Genomic DNA, 24,026 nt, shown 5'->3' on the forward strand with positions numbered 1-24,026 from the left:
TACCATCTCGCCGCGCGCGTCGCGCGTCCGTCGATCCAACCCTACCCAAACGAGGCGAAGCGCGACGCGGGCGCTTCAAACTTATCCGGGGTAAAAAAATGCCGCGACGCGACGCGGCGGCGCGCGCGGCGAGATGGCACGAGACGCACCGAGGTATCCGATCTCCGAGAGCATCTTCTTCGCGGCGGCGTGCGATCCGTTGTCCTTCATGACGACGAGAACCTGAGAAGGAGAGGGGAGAGAGCGCGTCGGTCCGGCGCGGAGGACGCATCGTTTCTCGAACGATAAAAAAAAGAGGGAAGCGAGGAGGTTCCCTTTTCGCGAGCGAGGACGGTACCCCTCGCGCGGCATCGCGCGCGGGGACGCGCGCGCGCGCGGGGAAAAACCCGCGATTCGCACCTTGAGCCCTTGCGGGAACCCAGGCCGCGAGGCCTGGATGAGATCCTTCGCGCTCGCGCTGTGCTGCATGGCGCTCGTCGCTCGACTCCGGCCGGCGGTCCCGCGCGCGGCTTCGTCAAATCAATCTCGCCCCTCCGCCGTTGCGTTCGGCCGAGAGAGATACCCCCGATGCGCGTGCGCGAGCCGTGCGACGCGCGATACGCCCTCGCGCGACGCGTTTCACGCCAAAACGGACCCGCCAGAGACCCCTTCCCGACGTCGACCCAAAACGCGTGCGGAAGCGCGCGGGGGGAGGGCGTCGCGCGGGTCGCGCGCGTCGCGGGAAGTGCGCGCCGCGGCGCGATTTACCTTCTCGTATCTTTTCTATCCGCTTTTCCACCGGTGACCGACCGGCGTACGCCCGTCGTGACTGTTTGCCCGTACAACTACGAAAGTACGGCGTACGCGAGTCGCGCTGCCAGCGAAACATCTCAAAACGTAATCTCCGCTCGAAAATATCTTTGATCTGTGAGTTCGCGGCTGTGTGCGTCCCGGGTCAATCGACCGGGGAATCGGACTCTGCCAGTCGGCGCCGGTGCCGAATCCAGTCGACGAGACCGACCGAAGGCGACGCGACGCGCGCGCGCGTCGTCGCCACACGGACGGACGCGCGGGGACGGCACGATGCGCGCCGCGGCGATGACGACGACGACGACGACGACGGCGACGACGGCGACGACGGCGACGGCGAGGAGCTCGCGCCGCGCGTCGGTCGCGCGCGCGCGACGGAGTGATCCCCGACGGGGCGCGATCCCATCTTCTCATCGCGGTTCGTGGGCGCGATCGATCGTCGTCGCCCCGACGCGCGCGACGGAGACGTCGACGTCCGTCTCCGCGGCGTCCGCGACGCTCGCGGAGGAGGACGAGGAGGGGGACGATGACGACGACAAGTTCGACGCGCTCCCGGACGCGGAGGACGAGATCCCGGCCAAGGTGGCCACCTTCTTGAAGCGCGACGGACGCCACGCCACGTTCGCGGCGAAGAAGAGCGGATCGGTCGAGATCGTCGAGGCCCCGGGCGCGCGGTCGCTTCGACAGTACATGTCCCTGCCCGCGTCGCAGTACAGCACGCTGGACGGCGAGAAGGTGGAGCGCATCGGCGACGACGTCTTCAAGTGCACGCTCGGGACGCTGGACTTCCTCGGGTTCGAGGTGCGTTCTATACACTGGTTCCCATACGACCGCGTCGGCGTGGTGAACGCCGATCCTTAAGGACTTTTCCCGGCGCTTCTCTCCGCCCGCCCCTCGCTTTCAAACCCCGCCCTCGACACCTTTCAACTCCAACTGACGCCTTTGAACTCCACCCCGACATCGCTTTGTATGGAATGGCCCTAGCTCACGCCGGTGTTGACCGCGCGCGTGGACGTGAAGCCCGACGCGGGCGGGTGCGTCATTCGCGTCGTGGACGCTCAGGCGCGTTCTGTTATCACACTGGTTCCCATACGACCGCGTCGGCGTGGTGAACGCCGATCCTTAAGGACTTTGCCCGGCGTTTCTCTACCCCCAGGGTCCCTCGCTTTCAACGCCCGACCGCGACGCCTTTCAACTCCAACTGACGCCTTTCAACTCCACCCCGCAGATACTCGGCGGCGGGCTCGTGAGGACGATCGACGACATGTTCGAGATCGACTCCGTGAATCGCGTCGGGTGGAGCGATCGGTGTAACCCGGGGACGGGGCGGTGCGAGATCGTGAGCGAGACGGCGGTGAGCGTCTACCTGCTCGTTCCGCGATGGTTCCCGTTCACGGTGAAGGCGACGGAGCGCACGGGAAATTTCGTCGTCGGCGCGGTTGTGAATCAGGTCGTGCCTCGGTTCCTGTCGCAGCTTAAGACGGACTACGAGACGTGGGCGGGCGGGGACGACTCGCGGGCGGCGGTGAGCGACGGTGGGCTGTTCGCGGTGGACATTCCCGCGGAAGGCGGGGAAGGGGAAGGGGTGGAGGAGAGGTAATACGATGACGCGACCATAATAAGAGTAACAGAACCCTCGCGATTTGGGACGAGTATTACGTTTATTCACGCGCGTAGTCCCCCCCCCACGCCGCTCACCCGCCGCGCGCGCTCCACCTCATCCTCATCGCGCGCGACCACCACCCCTTCGCGTCGTCGTCGTCGTCCGCGATGACGTGCGTGTCGATCGGCGACGGCGCGTCGCCCGTCGCCGTCTCCGCGTCCGCGCCAATCGCCGTCTCGAGAGGCGCGCGCTTTCCCCCCTCCGCCGCCGCCGCCGCCGCCGCCGCCGCGGCGTGCGCGTAGTGATGCGTCAGCCTCTGATACACGAGCATCGCGACGTATGTGAGGTACCCGTGCGCGCCCACGACGCCGACGTTCACCCACCGCATCGTCCCGCACCGCGATGGCCGTCGCCCGCCGTCGTCGTCGTCGTCGTCGTCGAAGCACCGCTCGTTGGCGACGTAGAGCGACGCGTACGCTTTCGCGACGGCGAGGCACAGGAACAGCGTCATCGCGGAGCGCGCGTGCGCCGCGTGCGCCACCGTGCGCGACTCCGGCGCGACGCTCCATCGCGCGAGCGCGGCCGTTTGTATCAGCGCGACGACCTGCGCGCGAAGCGAAGACGGGGGCGGGTCGGTGTGTTTGGAGAGGGAGGGCGGGCGACGACGACGACGACGACGACGACGACGACGACGACGACGACGACGACGACGACGACGACGACGACGACGACGCGTCGGAGCCCGCGCGGCGAGACGCACCGCGCTGCCCACGAACTCCGCGTTGCGCATCGCGGCTATGACGCCGACGTAGTACGCGAACAGCGCGGCGAAGAGCCGCGCGAGCGACGTCGTCCTCGCGAGGAGGAGACGCGCGGAGGTCGGAAGCGCCTCGAGCGCGACGACCGCGACGAGGCGCTCGTCCGAGGGGACGAAGTAGTCCTCGAAGCCGCGCTGCAGGCACACCATGTCGCGGCTCGGGGCGGCGACGGCGAGGAGGAGGAGGACGGACGCGGCGGCGCGGCGCGGAGCGGGGATGGACGGTCTGCGGGAAGCGCGCGGGGGGGCGGGGAGATGGAAGGAAGAGAGAACGACGCGACGCGACGCCTTCTGGGACGATTTTTTTTTTCGCTTCTCGATCTCGCGCCGCGCGACGCGACGCGACGCTCGTTCCGTCCGTCCGTCCGTCTGTACAACACGACGTGTACTACTGTATACAATCCCCTCCTGCCCTCTGACGATCGCGTCTCGCCTCGCCTCGCCTCGCCTCGCCTCGCCTCGTCGCGCTCAAGAGTACCGCGCGGCGATCCAGTCGCCGTTCGTGCGAACGCCGCAGAATTTCCCAAACTCGAAGACGCCGACGACGCAAACGACGCCGCATCCGACGCCGATTCCCGCGGCGACGATCCCCGCGGCGTAGTCCATCGCGTCCGCGTCCCACGCGGGAGTGCGCGTCAGCTTCGTCGTGGACGAAACGGTATAAACGCACGCCTTGCGGACGTTAGCGCCGACTTTCGTGAACAACTCGAACATCGCGCGAAAAAGTCGCCCGTCCGCGTCGGGAGCGCAGACGGTCTCGACCGCCGCGAGCGACGCGTCCGCGGCGGCTCTGAGGGTCGGGGTGGAGCACAGGGGCGCGTCAGTCGGAGTCGAAAGGCGTCGCGGCGTGTCGGTGATTGAAGCCGAGGGACCCTGGGCGGAGAGATGCGCCGGGCGAAGTCCTTAAGGATCGGCGTTCGCAACGCGAACGCGGTCGTACGGGGACCAGTGTGAGATGACAGAACGCGCCTCAGCGCGCTCTGCACGCGCTGGAGCACGCCCGCGGGAGGCGGCGACGCCGCGGGGTGGTCGGGGAGGAGCCCGCGGCGGACGTCGACCCAGGAGTCCTCGACCTCGACGGTGTGGTACGCGCACGCGTCGGCGGCGGCGGCGGCGGCGGCGGACGCTTCGTCGTCGCCGTCCTCCTCTTCCTCCTCCTCCTCCTCCTCCTCCTCCTCCTCCTCCTCCTCCTCCTCGTCGGCGTCGTCCGCTTCGTCGTCGTCGCGTTCGATCGTCGTCGTCGTCGTCGTCGTAATTCCATGGGCGATGAAGTCCGCGAGCGCGTCCACGGGGAGCGGCGTCGGCGTCGGGACGGCGGACGCGGCGGCGGACGCGGCGGCGGCGGCGGCGGCGGCGGCGGCGGCGGCGTTCTCGTCGTTTTCCGTCTCGGACTCGGTCTCCTCCGCGTCGTCGTCGTCGGAGCTCCAGGCATTCTGGGATGCGAACGCTTCCGCGGCGAGGGTGACGATCTGCTTCACGATCGCGGTCGCCCTCGCCCTCGGTTCGTCGTCCTCGATCGACGTCGCCTGCGCGAGGGGAGGGCGGCGGAGGCGAGGGGATGAGACGAGACGCGACGGAGCGAACAGATTTTTTTTTTAAGATCTCAAAAAGCGCGCGAGAAGAGAACTGGCGAGGCGTTTCCCCGCACCGACGCGAACGAGGGAACGTCCCCCGCGGAGCTGTCCCCCAGCCCCGTCGGCGGCGAGACCGAGCGCGAGGAGAGCTCGGAGACGCTCACGACGTCCCAGGACGCGGAGGACTTGTGCGACGTCGCCGTGGACGCGACGGTCGTCGCGCGGTCGCCGCCGTCGTCGTCGTCGTCGTCGTCGTCGTTCGCGCGCGAATGTTGTTGAGATTCGCGCGGCGGGGCGGCGGGCGCGACGGCGACGGCGTCGTCGTCGTCGTCGTCGTCGTCGTCGTCGCGCGTCGCCTCCGCGGCGGAGAGGTCGTTCCAGCTTCCCACGCCCTCCGTCGACGAGCACGCGTCGCGGAGCGAGAAGATGGAGCAGGAGGAGGAGGAGGAGGAGGAGGAGGAGGACGACGACGACGACGACGACGTCTCCGCGTCCGAGGCGCGCGCGCTCGTCGTGAAATCTCGAGACGACGCGCGGTGTTTTTTCTTGCGCGTCGAAGCGCCGCCGCCTCCGCGAGCGAGCATGACGGGCGAGGGGATGGGTCTCAGGAGGGCGTTCGACGCGATGACGCGCGCGCGGGGCGGAGACGTCGTTCGGTGTGGCGACGGCGTCGCCGCGGGAGTCGTCGTCGTGGTTCTGATTCGGTCGAGAAAACGTCCGAGACGTGAACACTTGCCTGAGCGAGAGGTCTGAGCGAGTGCTCTGAAACGTTTTTCACCCACCCTCAGATTCAACATTTGATCGCGGCGCCGTTCAAACTGACCTTTGAACTTTGGAATCGCGATCACTGCAGCCCAAGGTCGCCCAGCCCAGCCACGCAGGGGCCGACGCTGAACGAGCGTCGACGCGACGCCTCAGTCCGAGCGCCGCGACCGACGTCATGACCGCCGCGCGGCACCTCCGGCGCCTCGCCGGCGCCGCGATCGCGGCGTCCTCTCCCCATCGCGCGGCGCTGTCCCGCGGCGCGGGAGCGCACCGCGCGCCTCTCGCCGCGACCGCCGCCGAGCGCGCCGCGACCGCGGGGCCCGCCGGCCCCGCGCCGCGCATCGCGTCGACGCTCCTCCAACAGTCGCGATCGGCGTCGCAGTCGTCGTCGGTCCCGCAGACGCAGAGGGGCGTCACCGCTCCGTCCGCGATGTCCGCGATGCAAGGTAAGCCTCTGCGAATGTACATGGTGTCCCCGGACCTGCTCGTGGATCCGTATCGCCCGAACCGCGCGTGGCCGTCGCTGCGATCGCTCGCGACGAGGCGAGGATGGAAGCGGCTGTGGCGCGTCGTCACGCGTCCGATGCACGAGCTGCACGCGCTCTCGATGTGCACGAAGATGATCAAATCCGGCGCGAACGGCAAAAGCCAGGCGTTCACGAAGGAGGGGTTCCTCGACACCGCGAAGGAGGTGTACGCGGAGGTGAACGAGCTCATCGCGCGCGGGGACCACGCCAAGCTCCGGCATCTGTGCTCCGGCAGCGCGGCGTCGCACGTCAAACGCGAGGACAAGGCGCGTTCTGTCATCTCACACCGGTCCCCGTACGACCGCGTCCGCGTGGTGAACGCCGTTCCTTAAGGACTTGGACTTCGCCCCGCGCATCTCTCCGCCCAGGGTCCCTCGGTTTCGATCCCGACGCGCCTCGACGCCTCACGACTCCATCGTATCTGACGCCTCGCGACTCCGCCCCGACGTTCGTCGCTTCGCGCGGACCCCCGACCCTCATCAGGCGCGATCGCAGGGCGGGTGGGACCGCGTCGAGTGGAAGCTTCTGGAGCACGTGCAGACGCCGCGGGTGCTGCAGGCGCGGCTGTGCTCGCCGGCCGGGGACCCGGCGGTGAGTTGGGCGCAGTTCACGGTGCAGTTTAAGGTGCGTTCTATACACTGGTCCCCATACGACCCCGTTCGCGTGGTGAACGCCGATCCTTAAGGACTTTTGCCGTCGTCTCTCTCCGCCCACGCCTCGCTTTCAATCCCGACACACCTCGACGCCTTTCAACTCCACCTGACGTCTTTCAACTCCACCCCGACGTTCGCTCGTATGGAACGACCCTAAGACGAGAGAGACGTTCGCGGCGTACGACAAGAGAGGGAACCTGGTCGCGGGCGACCCGGAGGAGGTGCTGGTGGTCGAGGCGCGTCGCCCTCTTCTCTTCTCTTCGGTGGTTTCGACGGTCCATACACCCTAACCCTAACCCTAACCCTAACTCTAACCCGAACCCTAACCTAACCCTACACACATCAGGACGCGTGGGTGCTGGAGCACGGCGTCGGCGAGAGCAACAGCAAGAAGAACGCGCGGTGGCGGCTGGCGGCGCGGCTGCACTTTCCCGACGGCGACGGCTACGGGGCGGGGACGAGCGTCGTCGCGGGCGAGGAAGGCGTCGACGCGGACTACATCACGAGCCCGAAGTAGTACCTCCCTCCCTCCCTCCCTAGCTAGCGCGATACCACCTTTACGATAGCTGAGTCGTGTAATAAGGATCGTCGCCGCGATCGATTCGGGAATTTCTTTTCCTTTATTAAAATCTACCTTCGTACCCGGCGCCTTCGCGCGCCTCCGCCGCTATCTCGCGCGCCTCCTCCTCCGCGCCCTCGCTCACTCCTCCGCTTTACTCTCGAGGTTCAAGTGGAAGCGCGATATCAAGTACGGTATCGAAGACACAACCGCGCCGTATCGCTTCTCGTTCCCGTACAGCTCGAAGAGAGGCACCGCGAGGAGCTTGAGCGATTTCGGCACGGCGAACTTACACTTCTCCGGCAGTTGCACCGCGTACACCGCGCGCGCCTCTTTCGGCCTCGTCGCGTGCGTGGGGAGGTACGGGTAGAAGTGCGCGTCGTGCGCGGGGCGGTGCCATCGCGCGAGGCAGTCCCCCGTCTCCCACTCCTTCGCGCCCCCCAGCGACGCATCCGACGGCGACAGCTTGCTGTGAAGCTTCCTCTGCAGGCCCTCCAGCTCGCCCTCGCCGCGTCGCAATCGTCCCCCGGGCAGCCTGAACGTCGCGGGCGCGCCCGGGCCCGACCCCGCGCTCTGCAGCAGGAGCACGTGCGGGGTGTTGTGCTGGTTCACGAGCATCACCGCGTCGACGGAGCGTCGCGGGCCGTCCCTCTCGTACGCCTCGCGGAGCCGCGTCGCCGTCGCGGACGGCGTCGCGTCTTTCGCGGCTCGCCCAGCCTTTTGCCCGAACGAGTAGTTGGTCACGGGGTACACGTGCATCGTCCGCGCGCCGTGCGAGGAGCCCGCCATCTTCGCGAGGCCGTCGCCGTACAGCGCGATCGCTTCCTCGTCCGGCTCCATCGCCTCCGCGGCGGTCTCGGCCGCCATCGTGCCGACGCGCGATCCGATCTGAACGCCCGATCGCCGTCGACGACTGATTGATTCATTCTCGTGCGGTGCGGTGGCGTGACGAGAGACATTTCATCACTGGCGGATGATTTTCAGATGATTTTTATCGACGCAGTCTACGACCCAGCTCGCTCTCCTCTCTTCTATCGATGACCTCCGTAGCGTCGCGTCCCGAGCGCGGCGTCGCACGCGTTCCGGTTCCTCACGCCGAGCGCGCCGCACCCTTCCGGGTCCAACCGGCTCGCCTCGTCGTAGCACTGCGCCGCGCGCGCCCAACACTCCTCCGGCTCGAGCGAGGAGGACGAGGAGGACGCGTCGGATTCGGACCCGCCGCCGCCGCTGCCGCCGCCGCCGCCGCTCGCCTCCGCGGACGCCGCCGCGAGCCGCAGCGCGTCGCCCCAGTCCATGAACACCGCCGCGCGCGCGGTCGCCGACATCCCACCGTCGACGACGAACGGCGACTGCAGCGCGGCGCGGTACTTCTCGCTCGCAGCCGCCGCCAACGCCGCAGCCTCCGCGGCGAACCCGGGCGAACCCGCGCCGATTCCGTCGAACCCCGCGGCGTCTGAGGGTTGTTCCATACAAAGCGATGTCGGGGTGGAGTTCAAAGGCGTCATCAGTTGGAGTTCAAAGGCGTCACGGGCGGAGATTAAAAGCGAGGGTGGGCGCAGAGATGCACCGGGAAAAGTCCTTAAGGATCGGCGTTCACCACGCAAACGGGGTCGTATGGGGACCGGTGTATAGAACGCACCCGACGCCATCCGCGCGCGCAACGCCAACGCGGCGCCCCACCCCGTCAGCGCCCGCGTCACGCCGCGGTCGCCGCCGCGGTCAGGACCCATCGCGCTCGCGGCGGTCAGCGCCCGGCGGAAGCTCCGCCCCGCGAGCACGAGCAGCTCCTCGGCGAGCTCAGGGTCGTTCCATACAAAGCGACGAATGTCGGGGTGGAGTTGAAAGGCGTCAGTTGAAGTAGAAAGGCGTCGAGGGCGGGGATTGAAAGCGAGGGGTGGGCGTAGAGAAACGACGGCAAAAGTCCTTAAGGAACGGCGTTCACCCCGCCGACGCGGTCGTATGGGGACCAGTGTATAGAACGCACCTCGGCGTGGAACGCCGCCGCGCCCGCCGCTCCGGCGTTGACGCCGCGCGCGACGCTCGCGGCTTCCTCGCGCGCAGCCATCGCGGCGAGGCGGCGCTGGAGGCGGCCGCGGAGGAGGAGCGCGTTCGCGAGGTTGCCGCTCGCGGCCGCGGACGACCGAAGGGTCTGGGTCGGGGTCGGGGTCGGAGTCGCGTCCGAAGCCGAAGCCGAAGCCGAAGCCGCGAGGAGCGCGTCCTCGGCGGCGCGAAGAAGCGCGACGGCGGCGGCGAGCGCGTCGTCGGCGGCGATCATCGCGTTCGGGTCGTCCCCGGCGTCGGACGCCGCGGACCGCGCGGCGCGGAGGGACGCGAGGCCGTCCTCAAGCGTTGAGCGCAACGCGTCCGTATCGTCCGAGGAGGAGGAGGACGACGACGACGACGCCCACGACGGCGGCAACGGAGGAAGCAACGACGACCGAGTCGTCTCTTCCTCCGCCGTCGCTTTCTCGACCACCGCCACCGCCTCTTCTTCTTTCGCCTCTTCTTTCGCTTCGACTTCCGCCACTTCCACCGCCGCGGCTTTCGCAGCCTCGCGTCGCTTCTCCAGCAGCTTCTCTTTCTTCGCCAACAACGCCTGCATGTTATCGAACGCCGCCTCTCGCGTCGTGCCCTCGACGGCGTTCAACGGCGCCGCCGCCCCGGGCGCCTTCGGCGGCGGCGGCGGGAGCGCGTCCAGGGACTCGCCCGTCATCAAGATCGCCTCGCGCTGGGTGAACTCGAACGGAAGTCCCAGCGCGGAGGAGGTGGGCTTCGGCGGCGGCGGCGGCGGCGGCGGCGCGGCGGCGGCGCCGGACGGCGCCCTCGGGTCGACGTCCGGCGGCGCTTCCGCGTCGTCGTCGCCGTCTTCTTCGTCCCGCCCTCCGCCGTCGTCGTCGTTCGCCCCTCGGCCTCGCCCCTCCCTCCCGATCGCGTCCGCGTCCGCGTCGCGCACCGCCTCGACCTCCGTCGAGGACATCGCCGCGGCGGCGACCTGCTCCAGGCGCGTCAGGCGCTCGCCGAGCAGCGACCACTGCTCCGGGTGGACTCGCGCGACGACGTCGTCGTCGTCGCCGCCATCGTCGCCGTCGCCGTCGCCGTCCTCTCGCCTTTCTCCTTTCACCGCGCGCATGACGTCGCGTATCTCGTCCAGCAACGTCGCGAGCTGCGCGTCCGTGAGCGCCGCCGCCCGCGCGGAGGCGGCCGACGACGCCGTCGCCATCGAGCTCGACGACTCCGCCGCCGCGTCGCGCGCGAGCTCCGCGGCGGCCCTCGCCGCCTCCGCGGCGTCTCTCAACGCGCGCAGATCGCTCGCTCGGAGCGTCTCTCTCGTCTCCGAGCTCCCCGCGCGCGACCCCTCGCCGCTGTCATCGTCACCCTCCTCCAGCAGCGCGTCGCGCACGCGCTCGAGCAGCTCGTCGCACGCTCTCCGCACCTCCGATCGCGTCGCCGCCGTCGCGTCGTCTCGCGCCGTCTTAATCTCCTCCGCGATGGCGTCCAACCCCACGCGGACGTCCACCCGCGCCGCCGCGACGTCCCTCGCGAGCATCCCCGCCACCTCGCCCGCCTCCCTCGCCGCGGTCTTCGACGCCATCGTCTGCGCGTTGACGCCTCGCTCGAGGTCGCGGACCGCCGCGGCGGTCGCAGCGCCGTCCGCGACGGCGGCGCGCTCGACGACGTCGCCGACGAGCGGGACCACCGCGCGCGCGGCGCGCTGCGCCGCGTCCGCGACGACGGCGTTCAGGGACGCGTCGCGCTGCGCCTTGCGTCGAAGCGCGTCGCGCTCGTCTCGGAGTTCGCTCAGCCGCGTCGCGACGGCGCGGCGCGAGATCTTTTCGCGCGCGCGTCGCGCGCCGAACGCGACGAGCGGGAGCGCGGCGACGAGCACCGCGACGGCAGCCTCCTGGAGGAGCACGGCGGCGACGCCGCCGCCCGCGGCGCCGAACGTCGCGGCGAGCTCGAGGATCTCGAGCCACGGCGAGGCCGCGGAGGAGGCGGGGTTTGAGGCGGCGTCGTCGAGCGCGTACGCGTCGTCGTCGTCGAGGAGGAGGTAGTGCGACTCCGCGGACGCGGGCGCGCCGAACGACGCGACCGTCTCCGCCTCTCTCCGCGCGATCTCCGCCGCGGCCGCGTCCGCGCGCGTCCACCAGTCCGCGTACGGCGGCGGCGAGGAGGACCGCGGCGCGGCGCGGTCGCGGTCGCGGTCGCGGTCGTCGTCGCTCGCGCTCGCGCTCGCGTCGCCCGCCGCGGACGCGGCGGCGGCGGTCGAGCGCGCGCCGTCGTCGTCGTCGTCGTGGTCGCGACGACGATGACGATGATGATGATGATGATGCAGAAGATGTCTTCGCTCGAGGAGGGAGCGACGCGCGCGTCCGGTCGCCGCGCTCCTCGGACGGCATCGCCTCAGGCCCCCGAGCGGGACCGCGCGCCGAGGCGCGGCGCCTCGAGGAACCGCCTCCATGCGCGCCTCCCGTTGTGACGACGCGAGCGCATTATTTGAAATTTGCACTCAGCAGCGACCTGAGCCTCGGACGCGCCGAGTCAGTGTTCCGCTCGTCACAGCTGTGCGCCCATGACGCCGCGCCCCACGACGCCGCGGCTGCCGTGGCTCGTCGCCGCGGTCGCGCTCGTCGCGATCGTCGCGCGCGCGACGACCGGCGGCGGGGTCGGGGTCCACAGCCTCGGGAAGGTTGGCGAGCTGTACCTCCCCGGGCGGACGCCGTCGGGGCGCGCGTCGTCGGCGGCGTCGCCGCTCGAGCGCGACGTCGACGCGCCCGTCGTCATCGCGCGTTCGGCTCCCTCCTCCGCGCGAGGGAACCGCGCGCGCGCGCACGGCGGCGACGGCGACGTCGACGCGACGGCGAGCGGCGGCGGCGGCGGCGGCCGTTCCGAAGCGCGCGAAGAAGCGCTCGCGGCGACGACGGCGGCGGCGGCGGCGGCGGACGAGGACGACGACGACGACGACGACGACGACGACGACGACGACGCGCGCGCGTCCTCGTCGGACGACGACGCCTCGAGATCTCCCGCGGGCGCGTACGCGGACCCGAACCACCCGGGGTGCCCGCGCGCCGTCGCGCTCGTCTCGAAGCGCGACCTGAACGTCACCGGCGCGGACGGCACCCCGGGATGCGCGCGCGGCGAGACCCGGACGGCGTGGGCGCTGCGAGGGACGTGGAGGACGCGTCGTCGTCGTCGTCGTCGCGCGCGCGTCGACGAGACCGAGATCGAGGTGGACTTTTCCCCGAAGGGCGGGCCGTCCGCGCTGAAGGGCAAGGTCACGAGCGAAGGCATCGCGTGGGAGGACGGCAACGCGTGGCGGGGGATCGCGTTCGACGGCGGCGGCGCGGAGGTGGAGGTGGAGGTGAACGACGCGCGCGCGCCGCCGCCGTCGGACGCGGAGAAGAGAAGCGACGAGACGCCGCCGCCGCCGGGACGGACGAAGAACGTTCGGAACGACGCCGCCGACGCGTCGACCGCGCGACGCTTCGTCGCGTACACGTGGGGCATCGGCGGCGCGAGGGTCGGCCGCCCGTCCGATCCTTCCGCGACCCCGCCCGGGGTCGCGGAGTTCGAGGACGCGGCGTCGGCGTCCGTCGTCGCCGCCGCCGCCAGCGGCCACACCGCGCTCGTCACCTCCGCGGGCGATCTGTACACGTGCGGTCGGAACGACAGCCGCGGCGGCGGCGGGAGAGGCTCCCCGCCGATCGACGACGCCGGGCAGCTCGGCCGCGGCGGGCCGATGGACGTCTTCGCGAAGGTGCGCGCGTTCGAACTCGGCGACGCTGACGCCGCCGCGCCGGGCAAAGTCCTTAAGGATCGACGTTCACCACGCGAACGCGGTCGTATGGGGACCAGCGTCGCGTCGCCGCCTCGATTCGTCGACGTCGCCGCCGGTCGGTACCACACCGCCGCGGCGACGGACGACGGGCGGGCGTTCACTTTCGGGCTCAACGACCGCGGGCAGCTCGGCCGCGAGGGCGTCGTCGGCGTCGCGACGCCCGGCGCGGGGTGCGTCGAGGACAGCGGCGGCAGCGCGGGCGCGTGCGAGGACGCGGGGGGCGCGGACGCGATACCCGGAGATCGCTGTCGCGGCGGCGGCGCGTGCCGCTCCGGCGTCGCCGGCGTCGTCGCCGGCGGCGCGCTGTCCGGATCCGGCCCTGACGTCCACGTCGTGAAGGTGGCCGCGGGGCGGTACTCCACCGCGGTCGTCACCGAGAGCGGCGGCGTCGTCGTGTGGGGGCTGAACGCGTGCGGCGGCGGCGGCGGCGACGGCGCCGCCGCCGCCGCGCCGACGCCCGCGGCGCTCCTCGCGGATCCAAAGTCGGCGTCGACCCCGCGCGCGCTCGGCCGAAACCTCTTCGGTCAGGACGCGGAGGACGGAGACAAAGCGGTCGACGTCGCCGTGGGGTATCTCCACGTCGTGATCGCGACCGCGTCCGGGAAGGTGTACACCTGCGCGACCGGGTTCGACGGGTACGCGGGCGTGCGAGAGGGGTTCGAGTTGAACGACGACGACGCGAGCTCGCGCGGCGTCTCTCGAAAGAGTTCGGCGGCGGCGGTCCCATCGTCGTCCGCGGGCGGGTGGGTCTTCGCCGAGCTCGGTCGCCCCGCGCGCGACGCGTCCGAAGCGCTGAGACCTGCGCGCGTCCTCGGCGCGCTGACGCGCGCGAAGGTCGTCTCCGTCGCCGCCGGACGGTGCCACGCGGCGGCGGCGACGGAGGACGGCGACGCGTTTTTTTTCGGCTGCGGCGGCGACCGCGGCGTCGGCGGAACGCGCGGATCTTCGACCGACGCGGACGCGGCGGCGGGCGCGCCGAGACGACTTACGCACCCCGCGTCGCTGCCGACGAGCTCGACGAAGATCGCGAGCGTCGCCGCGGGGGAGTACTTCACGCTCGCCGCCACCGCGGACGGCGCGGTGCTGGGCTGGGGCGACGACGCGAGCGGGCAGCTCGGAGGGTTCGGCGGCGTCGGCGGGCGCGACGCGACGGCGCCGACGCTGGTGGAGATGGCGCGCCGCCGCGGGGGCGATGGAGGAGGGCCCGACGTCAGGACGAGGCGCGTCGTCGCGGGGTACCAGCACGCGGTCGCGATAGCGGAGGAGGCGGAGAGAACGTAGACTACTGTATGACTAGCGTGAAATGCAAGCACGCGCACGTCGACGTGAACCGCCTGCAGCTGCAGTGCGCCACCAGCCAGCCACAGAATCGTCCGTCCAGAGTCCGCGACGCGCGCGCCTCGGGGCACGCGCCGCGAGTCCGGCGAGCGCCGTTCGTCTACCGCGCGCGGCGGCGTCGCCTGACCTCCGCGTGAAGAACCAGTTCGCGGCGATGGCGGCGACGGCGGCGACGATGCTTCGCGCGACGTCCGCGGCGGCGGCGATGACGACGAGAATGCGCGGCGCCGCTTCTGGAGAGAATCGCCCCGGCGCCGCCGGCGCGTTCGCGCGGAGGCGCGCGGCCGCCGCGCCGAGGAGGGACGCCCCCCTACCGCGCGACCGCGCGCGCCGCCGCGAATGCCGCGCCTCCGCGCATTTCCGCCGCGCGCCCTCCGCGATGGTCTCCTGGGAGGACAGCGCGGCGCAGCAGAAGCGCGTGTCGCAGGTTGGCGGCGAGCGCTTCGTCGACTTCTTCCGGACCGCCGCGCCGTACATCGTCAACCACTCCGGCGGGACGTTCGTCATCGTCATCCCGGGCGGCGTCATGCGCCAGCGCGACGTCCTCGAGGGGATCGTCACCGACGTCGCGCTGCTGCAGTCGTTGGGCGTCCGCCTCGTCCTCGTCCTCGGAAGCAACGAGCAGGTGGATGCCATCTCGAAGGCGCGAGGCGTCAGCAGCGCCGTCGTGAACGGGTACCGGGTCACGGACCCGGAAACCCTGGAGATCGCGATGGAGGCGGCGGGAAGGAACTGCGTGCTCGTGCAGGCGCTGTTATCGCGCGGCGTGAACGTCGCGGTGACGCGGCGGCACGGCGACGCGAACAGCTGGAACGGGAGAGGCGGCGGCGGCGGCGGCGGCGGCGGCGGCGGCGACTCGAACGCCGCCGCCGACGCGACCGCCTCGAGCGGGTCACCCCTCGAGCGGGTCGCCGCCGCCGCGCGACTCCAGCCCGGGGGCATGTTCGCGCGCGCGATGCCGACCGCGGTGTCCGGGAACTTCATCCAGGCGAAGCGACGCGGCGTCGTCGACGGCGTCGACTTTTTGTACACCGGCGACGTCGTCTCAGTGGACGTGGACGCCGTGCGCGTGCGTCTCGACCAAGGCGACGTCGTCCTCCTCTCCTCGCTCGGGTTCAACGCCGCGGGTGAGGTTCTGAACTGTCAGTGCTACGACGTCGCGGTGTCGTGCGCGATCGACCTGGGCGCGGATAAGCTCGTGTCGTACGTCGCGGAGGGGGACATGCCGAGGAACGAGGACGGGGAGAAGATGAAGGCGCGTTCTCCTTACACTGGTCCCCATACGACCGCGTTGGCGTGGTGAACGCCATTCCTTGAGGACTTTTCCCGGCGCATCTCTCCGCCCAGGGTCCCTCGCTTTCAATCCCGACACGCCTCGGCGCCTTTCAACTCCAACTGACGCCTTTGAACTCCACCCCGGCGTCGCTTTGTATGGATCGACCCTGAAGTATCTCCCGCTGACGCTCGCGGAGGGGTACATCTCCAAGCTCGCGAGCGTGGAGGCGGCGAAGGCGGCGCGGCGAAGGAAAGGGGAGGAGGGGGCTGGCGGCGGGGGTGGTGGCGGCGGCGAGGAGGGCGCGGCGTGGTGCGACGAGACGTCCGAGGCGGTGGAGATGGACGACGGCGACGGGTGGATGCTCGACGGTTGGCGGTGGCTGAAGCAGCCCGCGAGATCGCTCGCGGCGCCGGACGCGTCGTCGTCCTCCTCCTCCTCCTCCTCCTCCTCCTCTTCCTTCTCCTCCTCGTCCGCTCGCCCGTGGACGCGGCTCACCGAACGCGGGCTCCAATGGCGCGTCGAAGGGTGCCCGCAGGAAGTCTGCGCCGCCGTGTTTTCGTGCAAAGCCGGCGTCCGCCGCGCGCACCTCCTCGAGTACACGCTCAGGCGCGTTCTATCTCACACTGGTCCCCATACGACCCCGTTCGCGTGGTGAACGCCGATCCTTAAGGAGTTTCTTTGCCCGGCGTCTCTCTCCGCCCAGGGTCCCTCGCTTTCAACGCCCGACCTCGACGCCTTTCAACTCCGCTTCTGACGCCTTTCAACTCCACCCCGACGTTCGTCGCTTCGTATGGACCCTCGACCCTCAGCGGCGCGCTCCTGCTCGAGCTGTACACCTTCGACGGCGTCGGCGCGATGATCAGCCGCGACCGGTACGAGGAAACGCGCGTCGCGAAGCCCGGGGACTGGATCGAGATCAAGAGCATACTGGAGCCGCTCGCGAAGGACGGCACGACGGTGGCGATGAGCGACGACGCGCTCGTCGACGAGGTGAGCGCGGGCGCGTTTCACGTGATGGAGCGGGACGGGAAAATCATCGGCTGCGCGGCGCTGCGTCGGTACGTCGTCGAGCGGTCCGCGGACGACGGCGACGGCGACGGCGCGGGGGAAGCGGGGGAAGCGGGGGAAGACGAAACGTCAACCGGCACCGGCGCGCAGGTCATCGCGGAGGTGGCATCGTTCGCGGTTCGGCCCGGGTATCGAAACGAAGGCCGCGGCGACAAGCTATTGGAGTACCTCGAGAGGGTAGCTCGCGACGCGGGGGTGGAGAAGATGTTCTTGCTCACTACGCGTACCGCGGACTGGTTCACGCAGCGCGGGTTCTTGCACGCGGGAGTGGCGAAGGACTCGCCGCTGCTGCCGCCGGGGAAGGTGACGCAGGAGGGGAGGAACTCGCAGCTGTACATCCGAACGCTCGTGCGATGATGTAGTCGGATCGATAATTTTATAATGTACGAAGGTAATCTCGTCGTTCTTCCTCGCTCGGCTCGTCACTTGCCTTCCCACTCGTACGACGGCACGAGGACGTCCGCGACTCCCTTGCGCGAGCACACGAGCTCGCCGTTCGGGCGATCGTTCCCGTCCACCTTCCTCCTCGCCTCCTCCGCGCTCCTCCCCACGGCGACGTGCCGCCGCGTCACCCTCGCCATGGCGTCGTCCACGGAGCAGTCGAGATGCCAGACCTCGTCCAACAGCGGCGCGTCGCCCGAGTGCAGCTCGCTCCACGGCGCGTCCGGCAGCGTGAGGTAGTTGCCCTCCACGACGACGATCTTGTGCGTCGGCGCAATGGCGATCTTGTCCTCCTCCGGGTCGTGCACCTCGTGGTCAAACTCCGGGACGCGCACGACGGCGTCGCGCGAGCGTTTCGCGTCGGCGACGCGGCGCACGAACGCGTCCGCGTCGAACGTCCACGGCGCGCCGCGGCGCGACCGCGCCGCCTCCTCGCCGTCCGGGAACAGCGTCGCGTCCGCGAGCTGCGAGAGGTAGTAGTGAAAGCCGTCCATGGGGAAGACGACGGCGACGTCCGCGCCCGCGGCGGCGTTGACGCGCGCGACGATCTCGCGCGCGAGCGTGGACTTCCCCGAGCCCGGGGCCCCGACGAGGCCGATGAAGACGCGCGCGTCGCCGTCGCCGTCGCCGTAGAAGGCTGCCGCGGCCGCGCGCGCGGTGAGCTCGTTCACGACGCCGTCCATGTCTTCGCTCGAGGGCGTCCACGGCGACTCGACGCCGGGGAGCGCGCGCGGCGGGACGACGCGTCCGACGCGTCGTCCGACGCGTCGCGATCGAGGAGGGCGTAGGGTAACGGCGGTCGGCGCGACGCGTCGCGTCGTCGTCGTCGTCGTCGTCGGCGGCGCCGACGCGAAGGACGCGACGCGCGCCGTGGACGCCATATCGACGTCGACGCGCGCGACGGAAGCCTAGCTAGGAAGCGCGGCGAGGTCGCGACGACGACGACGGACGGGGACGCGTCTCGTCGAGTGATGCGGAGCGCGCACTTCGAGCTCGCGAAAACACTGCAGAAACCACCCGGCCTCAACAGAAATTGCTTTTGCAATAAAAACACGCGACCCCCCCTCACCCCCCCCCGCACTGCATTCATCACCCCAACCAACCGACCGACCGACCAACACGACGCGAGGCGCGCTCGCTTAAAACTTGAGCTCTTTCGCCAAGTCCGCGTGCGCCTCCGCGCCGAGCTTGTACGCCTCCTTGACGTCCGTGCTCTGATTCATCTTGTACACGCCCTCGAACGAAAAAGGATTGGGCGTGAGCCTCACCTTGAACACCTTCCCTCCGTCCGTCGTCGTGCTGCTGCTCTGCACGAGCTTCTCTCTTCCCGGCACGAAAACGTTCGTGAGGACGGCGCCGTCCGGCAAGACGAGCCCGTCCTCGCTGTCGTCGACGACGTTGTAGATGACGCAGTTCCGCGCTTTGATCGAGCGGGCGGTTACGTTGATGAGAAGGCAGCCTGAGGGTCGTTCCATGCGAGCGAACGTCGGGGTGGAGTTCAAAGGCGTCAGAAGCGGAGTTGAAAGGCGTCGAGGGCGGGGATTGAAAGCGGGGGGTGGGCGGAGAGACACGCCGGGAAAAGTCCTTAAGGATCTGCGTTCACCACGCGAACGCGGTCGTACGGGGACCAGTGTACGGGACGCACCGTGCGCGTCGCACTTTCCGGTGACGACCCTCGAGGCGATCGTGTGGTCGATCTCGCCCTCCTTCACGACGCTCGCGAGGACGACGCTGCCGTTCGTGACTTGAACGTCGTTCCCGAGCTCGCTGGACTGCGCGCGGTCCTCGGGGATGCGCAGGTAGGCGCGAAGCGACGCCGCTTCCTCCGTGTCGTCCAACGCGAGCATGTTATTTTTTTGGTACAACGACAGCAAGCCGTAATCCCACCAGTAGCACTCCGTGCCGACGTCGATCGCGCCGAAGACTGCCTTCTCCGGGTGCGAGCTCAACAGCTTCGACTTGAACGCGGTCATGCGGTCGTGGTGCGCCCCCGCGGTCGCCTCCGTCTCGTTCTTCGTGACCATGACGCTCACGTACGCCGCCTTGGGGGCGTTTTATACGAGCGAACGTCGGGGTGGAGTTGAAAGGCGTCAGAAGCGGAGTTGAAAGGCGTCGAGGGCGGGGATTCAAAGCGAGGGACCCTGGGCGGAGAGAGACGACGGCAAAAGTCCTTAAGGAACGGCGTCCACATCGCCAACGCGGTCGTATGGGGACCAGTGTGAGATAGAACGCGCCTTATCCAGCGTCATCGGCATCCACAGGTGCGGGTCCGAGTCCATCTTCGCCCGCTTCTCCTCCAGCTCCGTCGCGAACTCCTCGAGGAGCATTCGCAGCATCTCCGCGCCGAGGGAGAAGCTCCCGAGCGACGGCCCGACGCGCTTCACCTCGCCGAACGACCCGAGCAATTTCATCGCGGTGTCGTACGAAACCTTCTCGACTTGCGCCGCCTCGTCGGCGGCGTTGACGGCGATGAGCCCGTACTTCTCCAATCCCTTCGCCGCCCACTCCTCCTCCGTCGGCATCGGCCCCATCCGCGCGAGTATGTCCGCGTGGTGCGCCCCCGAGGGAAGGTGCCCCGCGCTCGGGACGAAGATCTGGTCGCCCCAGAAGACGCTGCATCGCCCGGCGCGGCGCGGCGCGTAGCACCCCGTCTGTCGGATCACAGCCTCGAGAATCGTGAGCTCGCTCGTCGTCGGCGGGTCGTCCGCGCGCGCGCCCTCCACGGTCACGAGGCTCGGGAGCTTCACGCCCGGCTTGTTGTTGTTCTCCGCGCCCGGCAGCGGCGCGAGGCGCGTGCCCTTCCCCGCGGTGTGGTAGATCCCCACGGTCTTTCCCTCGGCGAGCATCGCGTCGAGGTCGACCGCGCCGTCGACGCGCGCCATCGCTTGCGCGCGCGCCTTGGCGTACGCGTAGAGCGTCCCGAGGCCGTTCCCGGCGCCGTCGGAGGCCCAGTCCTCGTGCACGGCGACGATGACCGCGCCCTTCTTCGCCGCCTGCCCGCGCGTGCGCTCGAGTCGCTCTTGCCAGTACGCCTCCTGCGCCGCGTTCGACGTGCACACGACGACGGCGTCGAATCCGAGCGAGCCGTCCATGGTGGCCACGGTCGCCGCCATCGCGGCGCCGGCGGGCGTGGTGGACGGCTTCGCGCGCTTCGCGCGCGGCTCGTCGCCCATTATCGGAAACGATATCGAATCAAATCGAACGAGGGGTGGGCGGTGCCCTTGGATCGTGGACGCCGCGGCGCGCGCGTCGATGATGCGACGGAGGCGACGGAGCCGAAGGGTTACAGGGGGCAAAAGCGCACGCCACGTTTCGGAATTGCGACGTGGCGAACGCTTTTTCAACTTTCGTCGCTTTCGATCCTGCTCGATTGAAAGCGAACGGAGCGCCGTGATTGGGTGAAAGTTCGACCGGCGTTAGACTTATTGTCCTTTCGTAAATTATTCCAGTCGTCGCGGCGTCCCGACCTCGCGCGGCGTCGACGACGACCCCCGAAGACTATACACACTACGTGTACGTGTTATCATAACCCGCGACAAAAATGATAAAACAGTCGCTCGCTCACGCGGTGGACGCCGTCGCCGCGCCGCCGACCCTCGCGGCGGCGCCCGACAGCGCCCCCAGCATCGCCGCCGCGCGTTCTCTGACCCAAGAGTACAACGTCGGCTGAGGGTGATTATCCATACATACGAAGCGACGTAACGTACGTCGGGGCGGAGCGCGGGGGCGCGTCAGTCGGCGTCGCGGCGTGTCGCGCGGCGGGATCGAAACCGGCGAGGGGTGGGCGGAGAGAGACGCGACGCGACGCGACGCGCGCGGGAAGAAAAGGCCTCACGGAGGAACGGCGCGGCGCGCGGGGGGACCAAAGGCGCGACCGGGACGCGCCTTCGACTCGATCGCGGTCTGATGCTCCGGCATCTTCCCGTCCCTGATCCCCTCCGCGACCCGCAACAGCATGCACCACATCGTGTACGTGACCGTCCGCACGACGAAGTTCATCAGCGACGACGGGACGTATTCCAGCTTGGGGTCTATGAACATCTGCACCGAGACGAGAAGTTGTTTTTTCCCGCCCGCGTCCCCGTCCCCGTCCCCGTCCCCGTCCCCGTCCCCGTCCCCGGCGTCCCCGGCGGCGGCGGGCACGCGCGCGTTCGAGAGGACGTCCTCCTCCGCGGCGTGCAGCAGCGCTTCCGCGTCCGGGTCGTCCAGGTGCCCGGGGGTGATCTTGGGCTCGACGTCGTCGTCGCCGTCGCCGCCGTCGTTCGCGTCGCCGCCGCCGCCGAGACCCCACGACCCCATCCCCCACCCCCACCCGCCGCCGTCCGTGCCCTCGTCGGTCTCCCCGGAAGACGCGCCCGCGCTCGCGCTCGCTCTCTTCGTATCCTTCTTCTTATCCTTCTTCGCGCGCTTATACGTCTTCCACCCGGGCGGCAGCGCGCGGAACAAAAACCCGCCGTGAAATCCGATCCGCACGACGGACTTGTCATCCGGCGGCGGCGCCTCGAACTCGCCCTCCGCCCTCTTCTTCGTCTTCCTCTTCGACGCCTTCGCCGCGGCGTCATCGTCATCGTTCTCTTCGCGCTCGTCGTCGTCGTCGTCGTCGAGCCCGTCCAAAGACCTCACGAGCACCGCGATGTCCCCCGAGTGATCGATGTCGTCCACGCCGCACGCGTCCAGGACGCACTCGCGCGGAGAGAACGGCCACGGGAGATCGCACGTCACCAGCACCACCTGCGAGCACCGCCCGCTCTGCGACAGCTTCACGCTTCGTCGCACCCTGAACCGCGGGACGGTCCAGTTCGGCAGCCACGTGGCGTACAGCTCGCTCTCGTTCAGGACGCTGACGAGGGTCGTTCCGTACGAAGCGATGACGTCGGGGTGGAGTTCATAGGCGTCAGAAGCGGAGTTGAAAGGCGTCGAGGGCGGGGATTGAAAGCGGGGGGTGGGCGGAGAGAGACGCTCGCAAAAGTCCTTAAGGAACGGCGTTCACCACGCCGACGCGGTCGTATGGGAACCAGTGTAAATACGAACGCGCCTGATCATCGGCACGAGGAGCGACTCGTCGATCGGTGACTCCACGCGCGCGGTGAGCTTCGTCTTCGTCTCCGGGTCGAGGCGGTAGTATATCGACACGTCCCTCTTGCCCATGTGCTCGCCTTGGACGAGCCAGCCGCTGCGCTCGTCCGGGGTGGCCTTGAGCGAGCGCACGACGTCGACGACGCGCGACGCCTTGCGAAGCGACGCGGCGAGCTTCAGATTCGCGTCCGACGACGACGACGACGACGCGGAGGCGGAGGGAGAGATGTTCGCCGCGCGGAGGACGCGCGCGCCCGCGACGAGCCTGTCGTCGTCGATGAGCTCGAGCGCGCGCGCTACCGCGTCGGCTTCGACCGCCATGGCGCGCGCGCGAACGCCGCGACGCGAAGTGCGCCGCGCGCGCGGCAGCGGCGCTACTCGCGAAACTCAACAAGTGGCAGTGCTCGGTCGGTGGAACTCGTCCCGCCACTCGCGATCCGTTGACCGATGAGGGCGTCGTCACTCGACGCGGCGCTCGCCCCGAGCGGGAACGCGATGCCGCTCATCGAGGAGATCGTCCCCGCGCCGCCTCCGCCGCCGCCCGCCGCGGAGTGGCACCCCGACGCGATGCCGTCCGCCGAGCCCGTCGGGCTGACGAACACGGAGCGCGCGCAGATGGATCAGCTCCGCGAAAAGTACGGCAAGCATCAGAGGGCGAGGGACGGCGGCGACGCGCCGCACGCGGAGAGCGCGATCGCGGCCGCGCAGGCGCGCGCGGACGCGGAGATGCGCGCGCGGCCGCTCTCCACCGACGGCGACGGCGGCGGCGGCGTCTCTTCCTCCTCCCCGCTCGCTCGCGTGAAGATCTGCGAGACGTGCCGAGGCATGAAGACGGTCAAGGAGGAGTACAACAACCGGATCCTCGAGCGGATGTGCGAGCGGTGCGACGGCGAGGGCGTGCTCGGCCGCGACGGGAAGCCGCTCAACCCGGACGACGACGACGCCGCGCCCGCGACCGCGACGCGGCCGGAGAAGGGTCCGTCGCCGTTCGCGCCGGGCTCCGCCGCGGAGACGCGCGTCCGCGTCCTCGAGGAGGACGTTGAGGCGCGTTCTATCTCACACTGGTCCCCATACGACCGCGTCGGCGTGCTGAACGCCGTTCCTTAAGGACTTTTGCCGGCGTGTCTCTCCGCCCACCCCTCGCTTTCAATCCCGACACACCTCGACGCCTTTAAACTCCGCTTCTGACGCCTTTCAACTCCACCCCGACGTTCGCTCGTATGGATCGACCCTCATCAGGCTCTCGAGATGCAAGTCGCGCACTACGTCCGAGAGATGACGGACGCGACGACGCGGTTGGAGGAGGACGACCCGGAGAGGGAGACGGAGGAGGAAACAGACCTGAAGGAGTTCATGCATCAGCTTGACCTGTTCATGCAGACGCTGCGGAGGAAGATCGCGGATAAGAAGAAGGAGATCAAGATGGTGAGGAGCACGATGGTGAAGGACGTCGACGACGTGGAGTATCTGCGAAAGTTGAGGGCGCTGGAGTTGAGCGAGTTGGAACGCGAGGCGACGGCGGCGCTGAGCAGGGAGCCGCTGCTGGACGGCGACGGCGACGGCGCGCGCGAGGGCGAGGAGGAGGCGGGGGCTGGGGCTGGGGGAGGCGCGGCGAACGCGGATTCGGATTCGGATTCTTCGAACGAAGACGACGAAGCAGCGCCGGACTTGGACGAGCCGGACCCGTGAGGAAAGGAGCGA

At 69.5% G+C, this 24,026-nt stretch overlaps 15 protein-coding genes across 15 annotated transcripts in view; 5 read left to right on the plus strand and 10 right to left on the minus strand.

Moving 5' to 3' along the window:
- MICPUCDRAFT_47389 (uncharacterized protein) overlaps window positions 1–713 on the minus strand; it is a 3,418-nt gene extending 2,705 nt beyond the window's left edge. The window contains exons 1-2 of the mRNA XM_003058946.1: window positions 400–713; window positions 150–222 (exon numbers count right to left, since the gene is read on the minus strand). Coding sequence (XP_003058992.1) covers window positions 150–222; window positions 400–468 — 142 coding nt within the window. The 5' untranslated portion in view covers window positions 469–713. The remainder of the gene's footprint in view (window positions 1–149; window positions 223–399) is intronic.
- Window positions 714–1,062: 349 nt separating this feature from the next.
- MICPUCDRAFT_47390 (uncharacterized protein) lies at window positions 1,063–2,389 on the plus strand (the record flags this gene model as incomplete). The annotated part of the gene is made up of 2 exons (XM_003058586.1): window positions 1,063–1,590; window positions 2,018–2,389. 2 exons carry the CDS (start codon window positions 1,063–1,065, stop codon window positions 2,387–2,389), a joined length of 900 nt encoding a protein of 299 aa, XP_003058632.1.
- Window positions 2,390–2,483: 94 nt separating this feature from the next.
- On the minus strand, window positions 2,484–3,359 carry MICPUCDRAFT_39944 (uncharacterized protein; the record flags this gene model as incomplete). The annotated part of the gene is made up of 1 exon (XM_003058947.1): window positions 2,484–3,359. One exon carries the CDS (start codon window positions 3,357–3,359, stop codon window positions 2,484–2,486), a length of 876 nt encoding a protein of 291 aa, XP_003058993.1.
- Window positions 3,360–3,677: 318 nt separating this feature from the next.
- MICPUCDRAFT_58367 (uncharacterized protein) lies at window positions 3,678–5,580 on the minus strand (the record flags this gene model as incomplete). The annotated part of the gene is made up of 3 exons (XM_003058948.1): window positions 3,678–3,999; window positions 4,170–4,735; window positions 4,858–5,580. The coding sequence occupies 3 exons, from the start codon at window positions 5,578–5,580 to the stop codon at window positions 3,678–3,680; spliced, it is 1,611 nt and encodes a 536-aa protein (XP_003058994.1).
- Window positions 5,581–5,723: 143 nt separating this feature from the next.
- Window positions 5,724–7,345, plus strand: MICPUCDRAFT_68369 (mitochondrial protein translocase family; the record flags this gene model as incomplete). The annotated part of the gene is made up of 4 exons (XM_003058587.1): window positions 5,724–6,341; window positions 6,559–6,699; window positions 6,887–6,964; window positions 7,075–7,345. 4 exons carry the CDS (start codon window positions 5,724–5,726, stop codon window positions 7,243–7,245), a joined length of 1,008 nt encoding a protein of 335 aa, XP_003058633.1. The 3' UTR covers window positions 7,246–7,345.
- On the minus strand, window positions 7,330–8,076 carry MICPUCDRAFT_33672 (uncharacterized protein; the record flags this gene model as incomplete). Its single annotated transcript, XM_003058949.1, has 1 exon — window positions 7,330–8,076. One exon carries the CDS (start codon window positions 8,074–8,076, stop codon window positions 7,429–7,431), a length of 648 nt encoding a protein of 215 aa, XP_003058995.1. The 3' UTR covers window positions 7,330–7,428.
- A 186-nt stretch (window positions 8,077–8,262) lies between these two features.
- Window positions 8,263–10,264, minus strand: MICPUCDRAFT_68372 (uncharacterized protein; the record flags this gene model as incomplete). Its single annotated transcript, XM_003058950.1, has 3 exons — window positions 8,263–8,740; window positions 8,927–9,083; window positions 9,272–10,264. The coding sequence occupies 3 exons, from the start codon at window positions 10,262–10,264 to the stop codon at window positions 8,319–8,321; spliced, it is 1,572 nt and encodes a 523-aa protein (XP_003058996.1). The 3' UTR covers window positions 8,263–8,318.
- A 1,590-nt stretch (window positions 10,265–11,854) lies between these two features.
- On the minus strand, window positions 11,855–12,858 carry MICPUCDRAFT_68373 (uncharacterized protein). The gene is made up of 2 exons (XM_003058951.1): window positions 12,479–12,858; window positions 11,855–12,240 (listed from the first exon to the last, which is right to left on the minus strand). The coding sequence occupies exons 1-2, from the start codon at window positions 12,793–12,795 to the stop codon at window positions 12,066–12,068; spliced, it is 492 nt and encodes a 163-aa protein (XP_003058997.1). The 5' UTR covers window positions 12,796–12,858; the 3' UTR covers window positions 11,855–12,065.
- A 169-nt stretch (window positions 12,859–13,027) lies between these two features.
- MICPUCDRAFT_68374 (uncharacterized protein) lies at window positions 13,028–14,452 on the plus strand (the record flags this gene model as incomplete). The annotated part of the gene is made up of 1 exon (XM_003058588.1): window positions 13,028–14,452. The coding sequence occupies one exon, from the start codon at window positions 13,028–13,030 to the stop codon at window positions 14,405–14,407; it is 1,380 nt and encodes a 459-aa protein (XP_003058634.1). The 3' UTR covers window positions 14,408–14,452.
- A 391-nt stretch (window positions 14,453–14,843) lies between these two features.
- On the plus strand, window positions 14,844–17,213 carry MICPUCDRAFT_45566 (uncharacterized protein; the record flags this gene model as incomplete). The annotated part of the gene is made up of 5 exons (XM_003058589.1): window positions 14,844–15,242; window positions 15,396–15,662; window positions 16,129–16,334; window positions 16,550–16,805; window positions 16,899–17,213. The coding sequence occupies 5 exons, from the start codon at window positions 14,844–14,846 to the stop codon at window positions 17,163–17,165; spliced, it is 1,395 nt and encodes a 464-aa protein (XP_003058635.1). The 3' UTR covers window positions 17,166–17,213.
- Window positions 17,214–17,251: 38 nt separating this feature from the next.
- Window positions 17,252–17,848, minus strand: MICPUCDRAFT_6396 (uncharacterized protein; the record flags this gene model as incomplete). Its single annotated transcript, XM_003058952.1, has 1 exon — window positions 17,252–17,848. A coding segment is annotated over one exon (597 nt), but the record flags the coding sequence as incomplete, so codon positions are not given.
- Window positions 17,849–18,388: 540 nt separating this feature from the next.
- Window positions 18,389–19,273, minus strand: MICPUCDRAFT_68377 (uncharacterized protein; the record flags this gene model as incomplete). The annotated part of the gene is made up of 3 exons (XM_003058953.1): window positions 18,389–18,493; window positions 18,518–18,541; window positions 18,584–19,273. The coding sequence occupies 3 exons, from the start codon at window positions 19,271–19,273 to the stop codon at window positions 18,389–18,391; spliced, it is 819 nt and encodes a 272-aa protein (XP_003058999.1).
- A 147-nt stretch (window positions 19,274–19,420) lies between these two features.
- On the minus strand, window positions 19,421–20,362 carry MICPUCDRAFT_58376 (uncharacterized protein; the record flags this gene model as incomplete). The annotated part of the gene is made up of 1 exon (XM_003058954.1): window positions 19,421–20,362. One exon carries the CDS (start codon window positions 20,360–20,362, stop codon window positions 19,421–19,423), a length of 942 nt encoding a protein of 313 aa, XP_003059000.1.
- A 718-nt stretch (window positions 20,363–21,080) lies between these two features.
- MICPUCDRAFT_58377 (uncharacterized protein) lies at window positions 21,081–22,646 on the minus strand (the record flags this gene model as incomplete). The annotated part of the gene is made up of 2 exons (XM_003058955.1): window positions 21,081–22,220; window positions 22,281–22,646. 2 exons carry the CDS (start codon window positions 22,644–22,646, stop codon window positions 21,081–21,083), a joined length of 1,506 nt encoding a protein of 501 aa, XP_003059001.1.
- A 174-nt stretch (window positions 22,647–22,820) lies between these two features.
- On the plus strand, window positions 22,821–24,014 carry MICPUCDRAFT_39951 (uncharacterized protein; the record flags this gene model as incomplete). Its single annotated transcript, XM_003058590.1, has 2 exons — window positions 22,821–23,363; window positions 23,706–24,014. The coding sequence occupies 2 exons, from the start codon at window positions 22,821–22,823 to the stop codon at window positions 24,012–24,014; spliced, it is 852 nt and encodes a 283-aa protein (XP_003058636.1).
- Between the last annotated feature and the right edge of the window lie 12 nt (window positions 24,015–24,026).

This window comes from Micromonas pusilla (genome assembly GCF_000151265.4).
Source record: "Micromonas pusilla CCMP1545 genomic scaffold MICPUCscaffold_5, whole genome shotgun sequence".
Lineage (NCBI taxonomy): Eukaryota > Viridiplantae > Chlorophyta > Mamiellophyceae > Mamiellales > Mamiellaceae > Micromonas > Micromonas pusilla.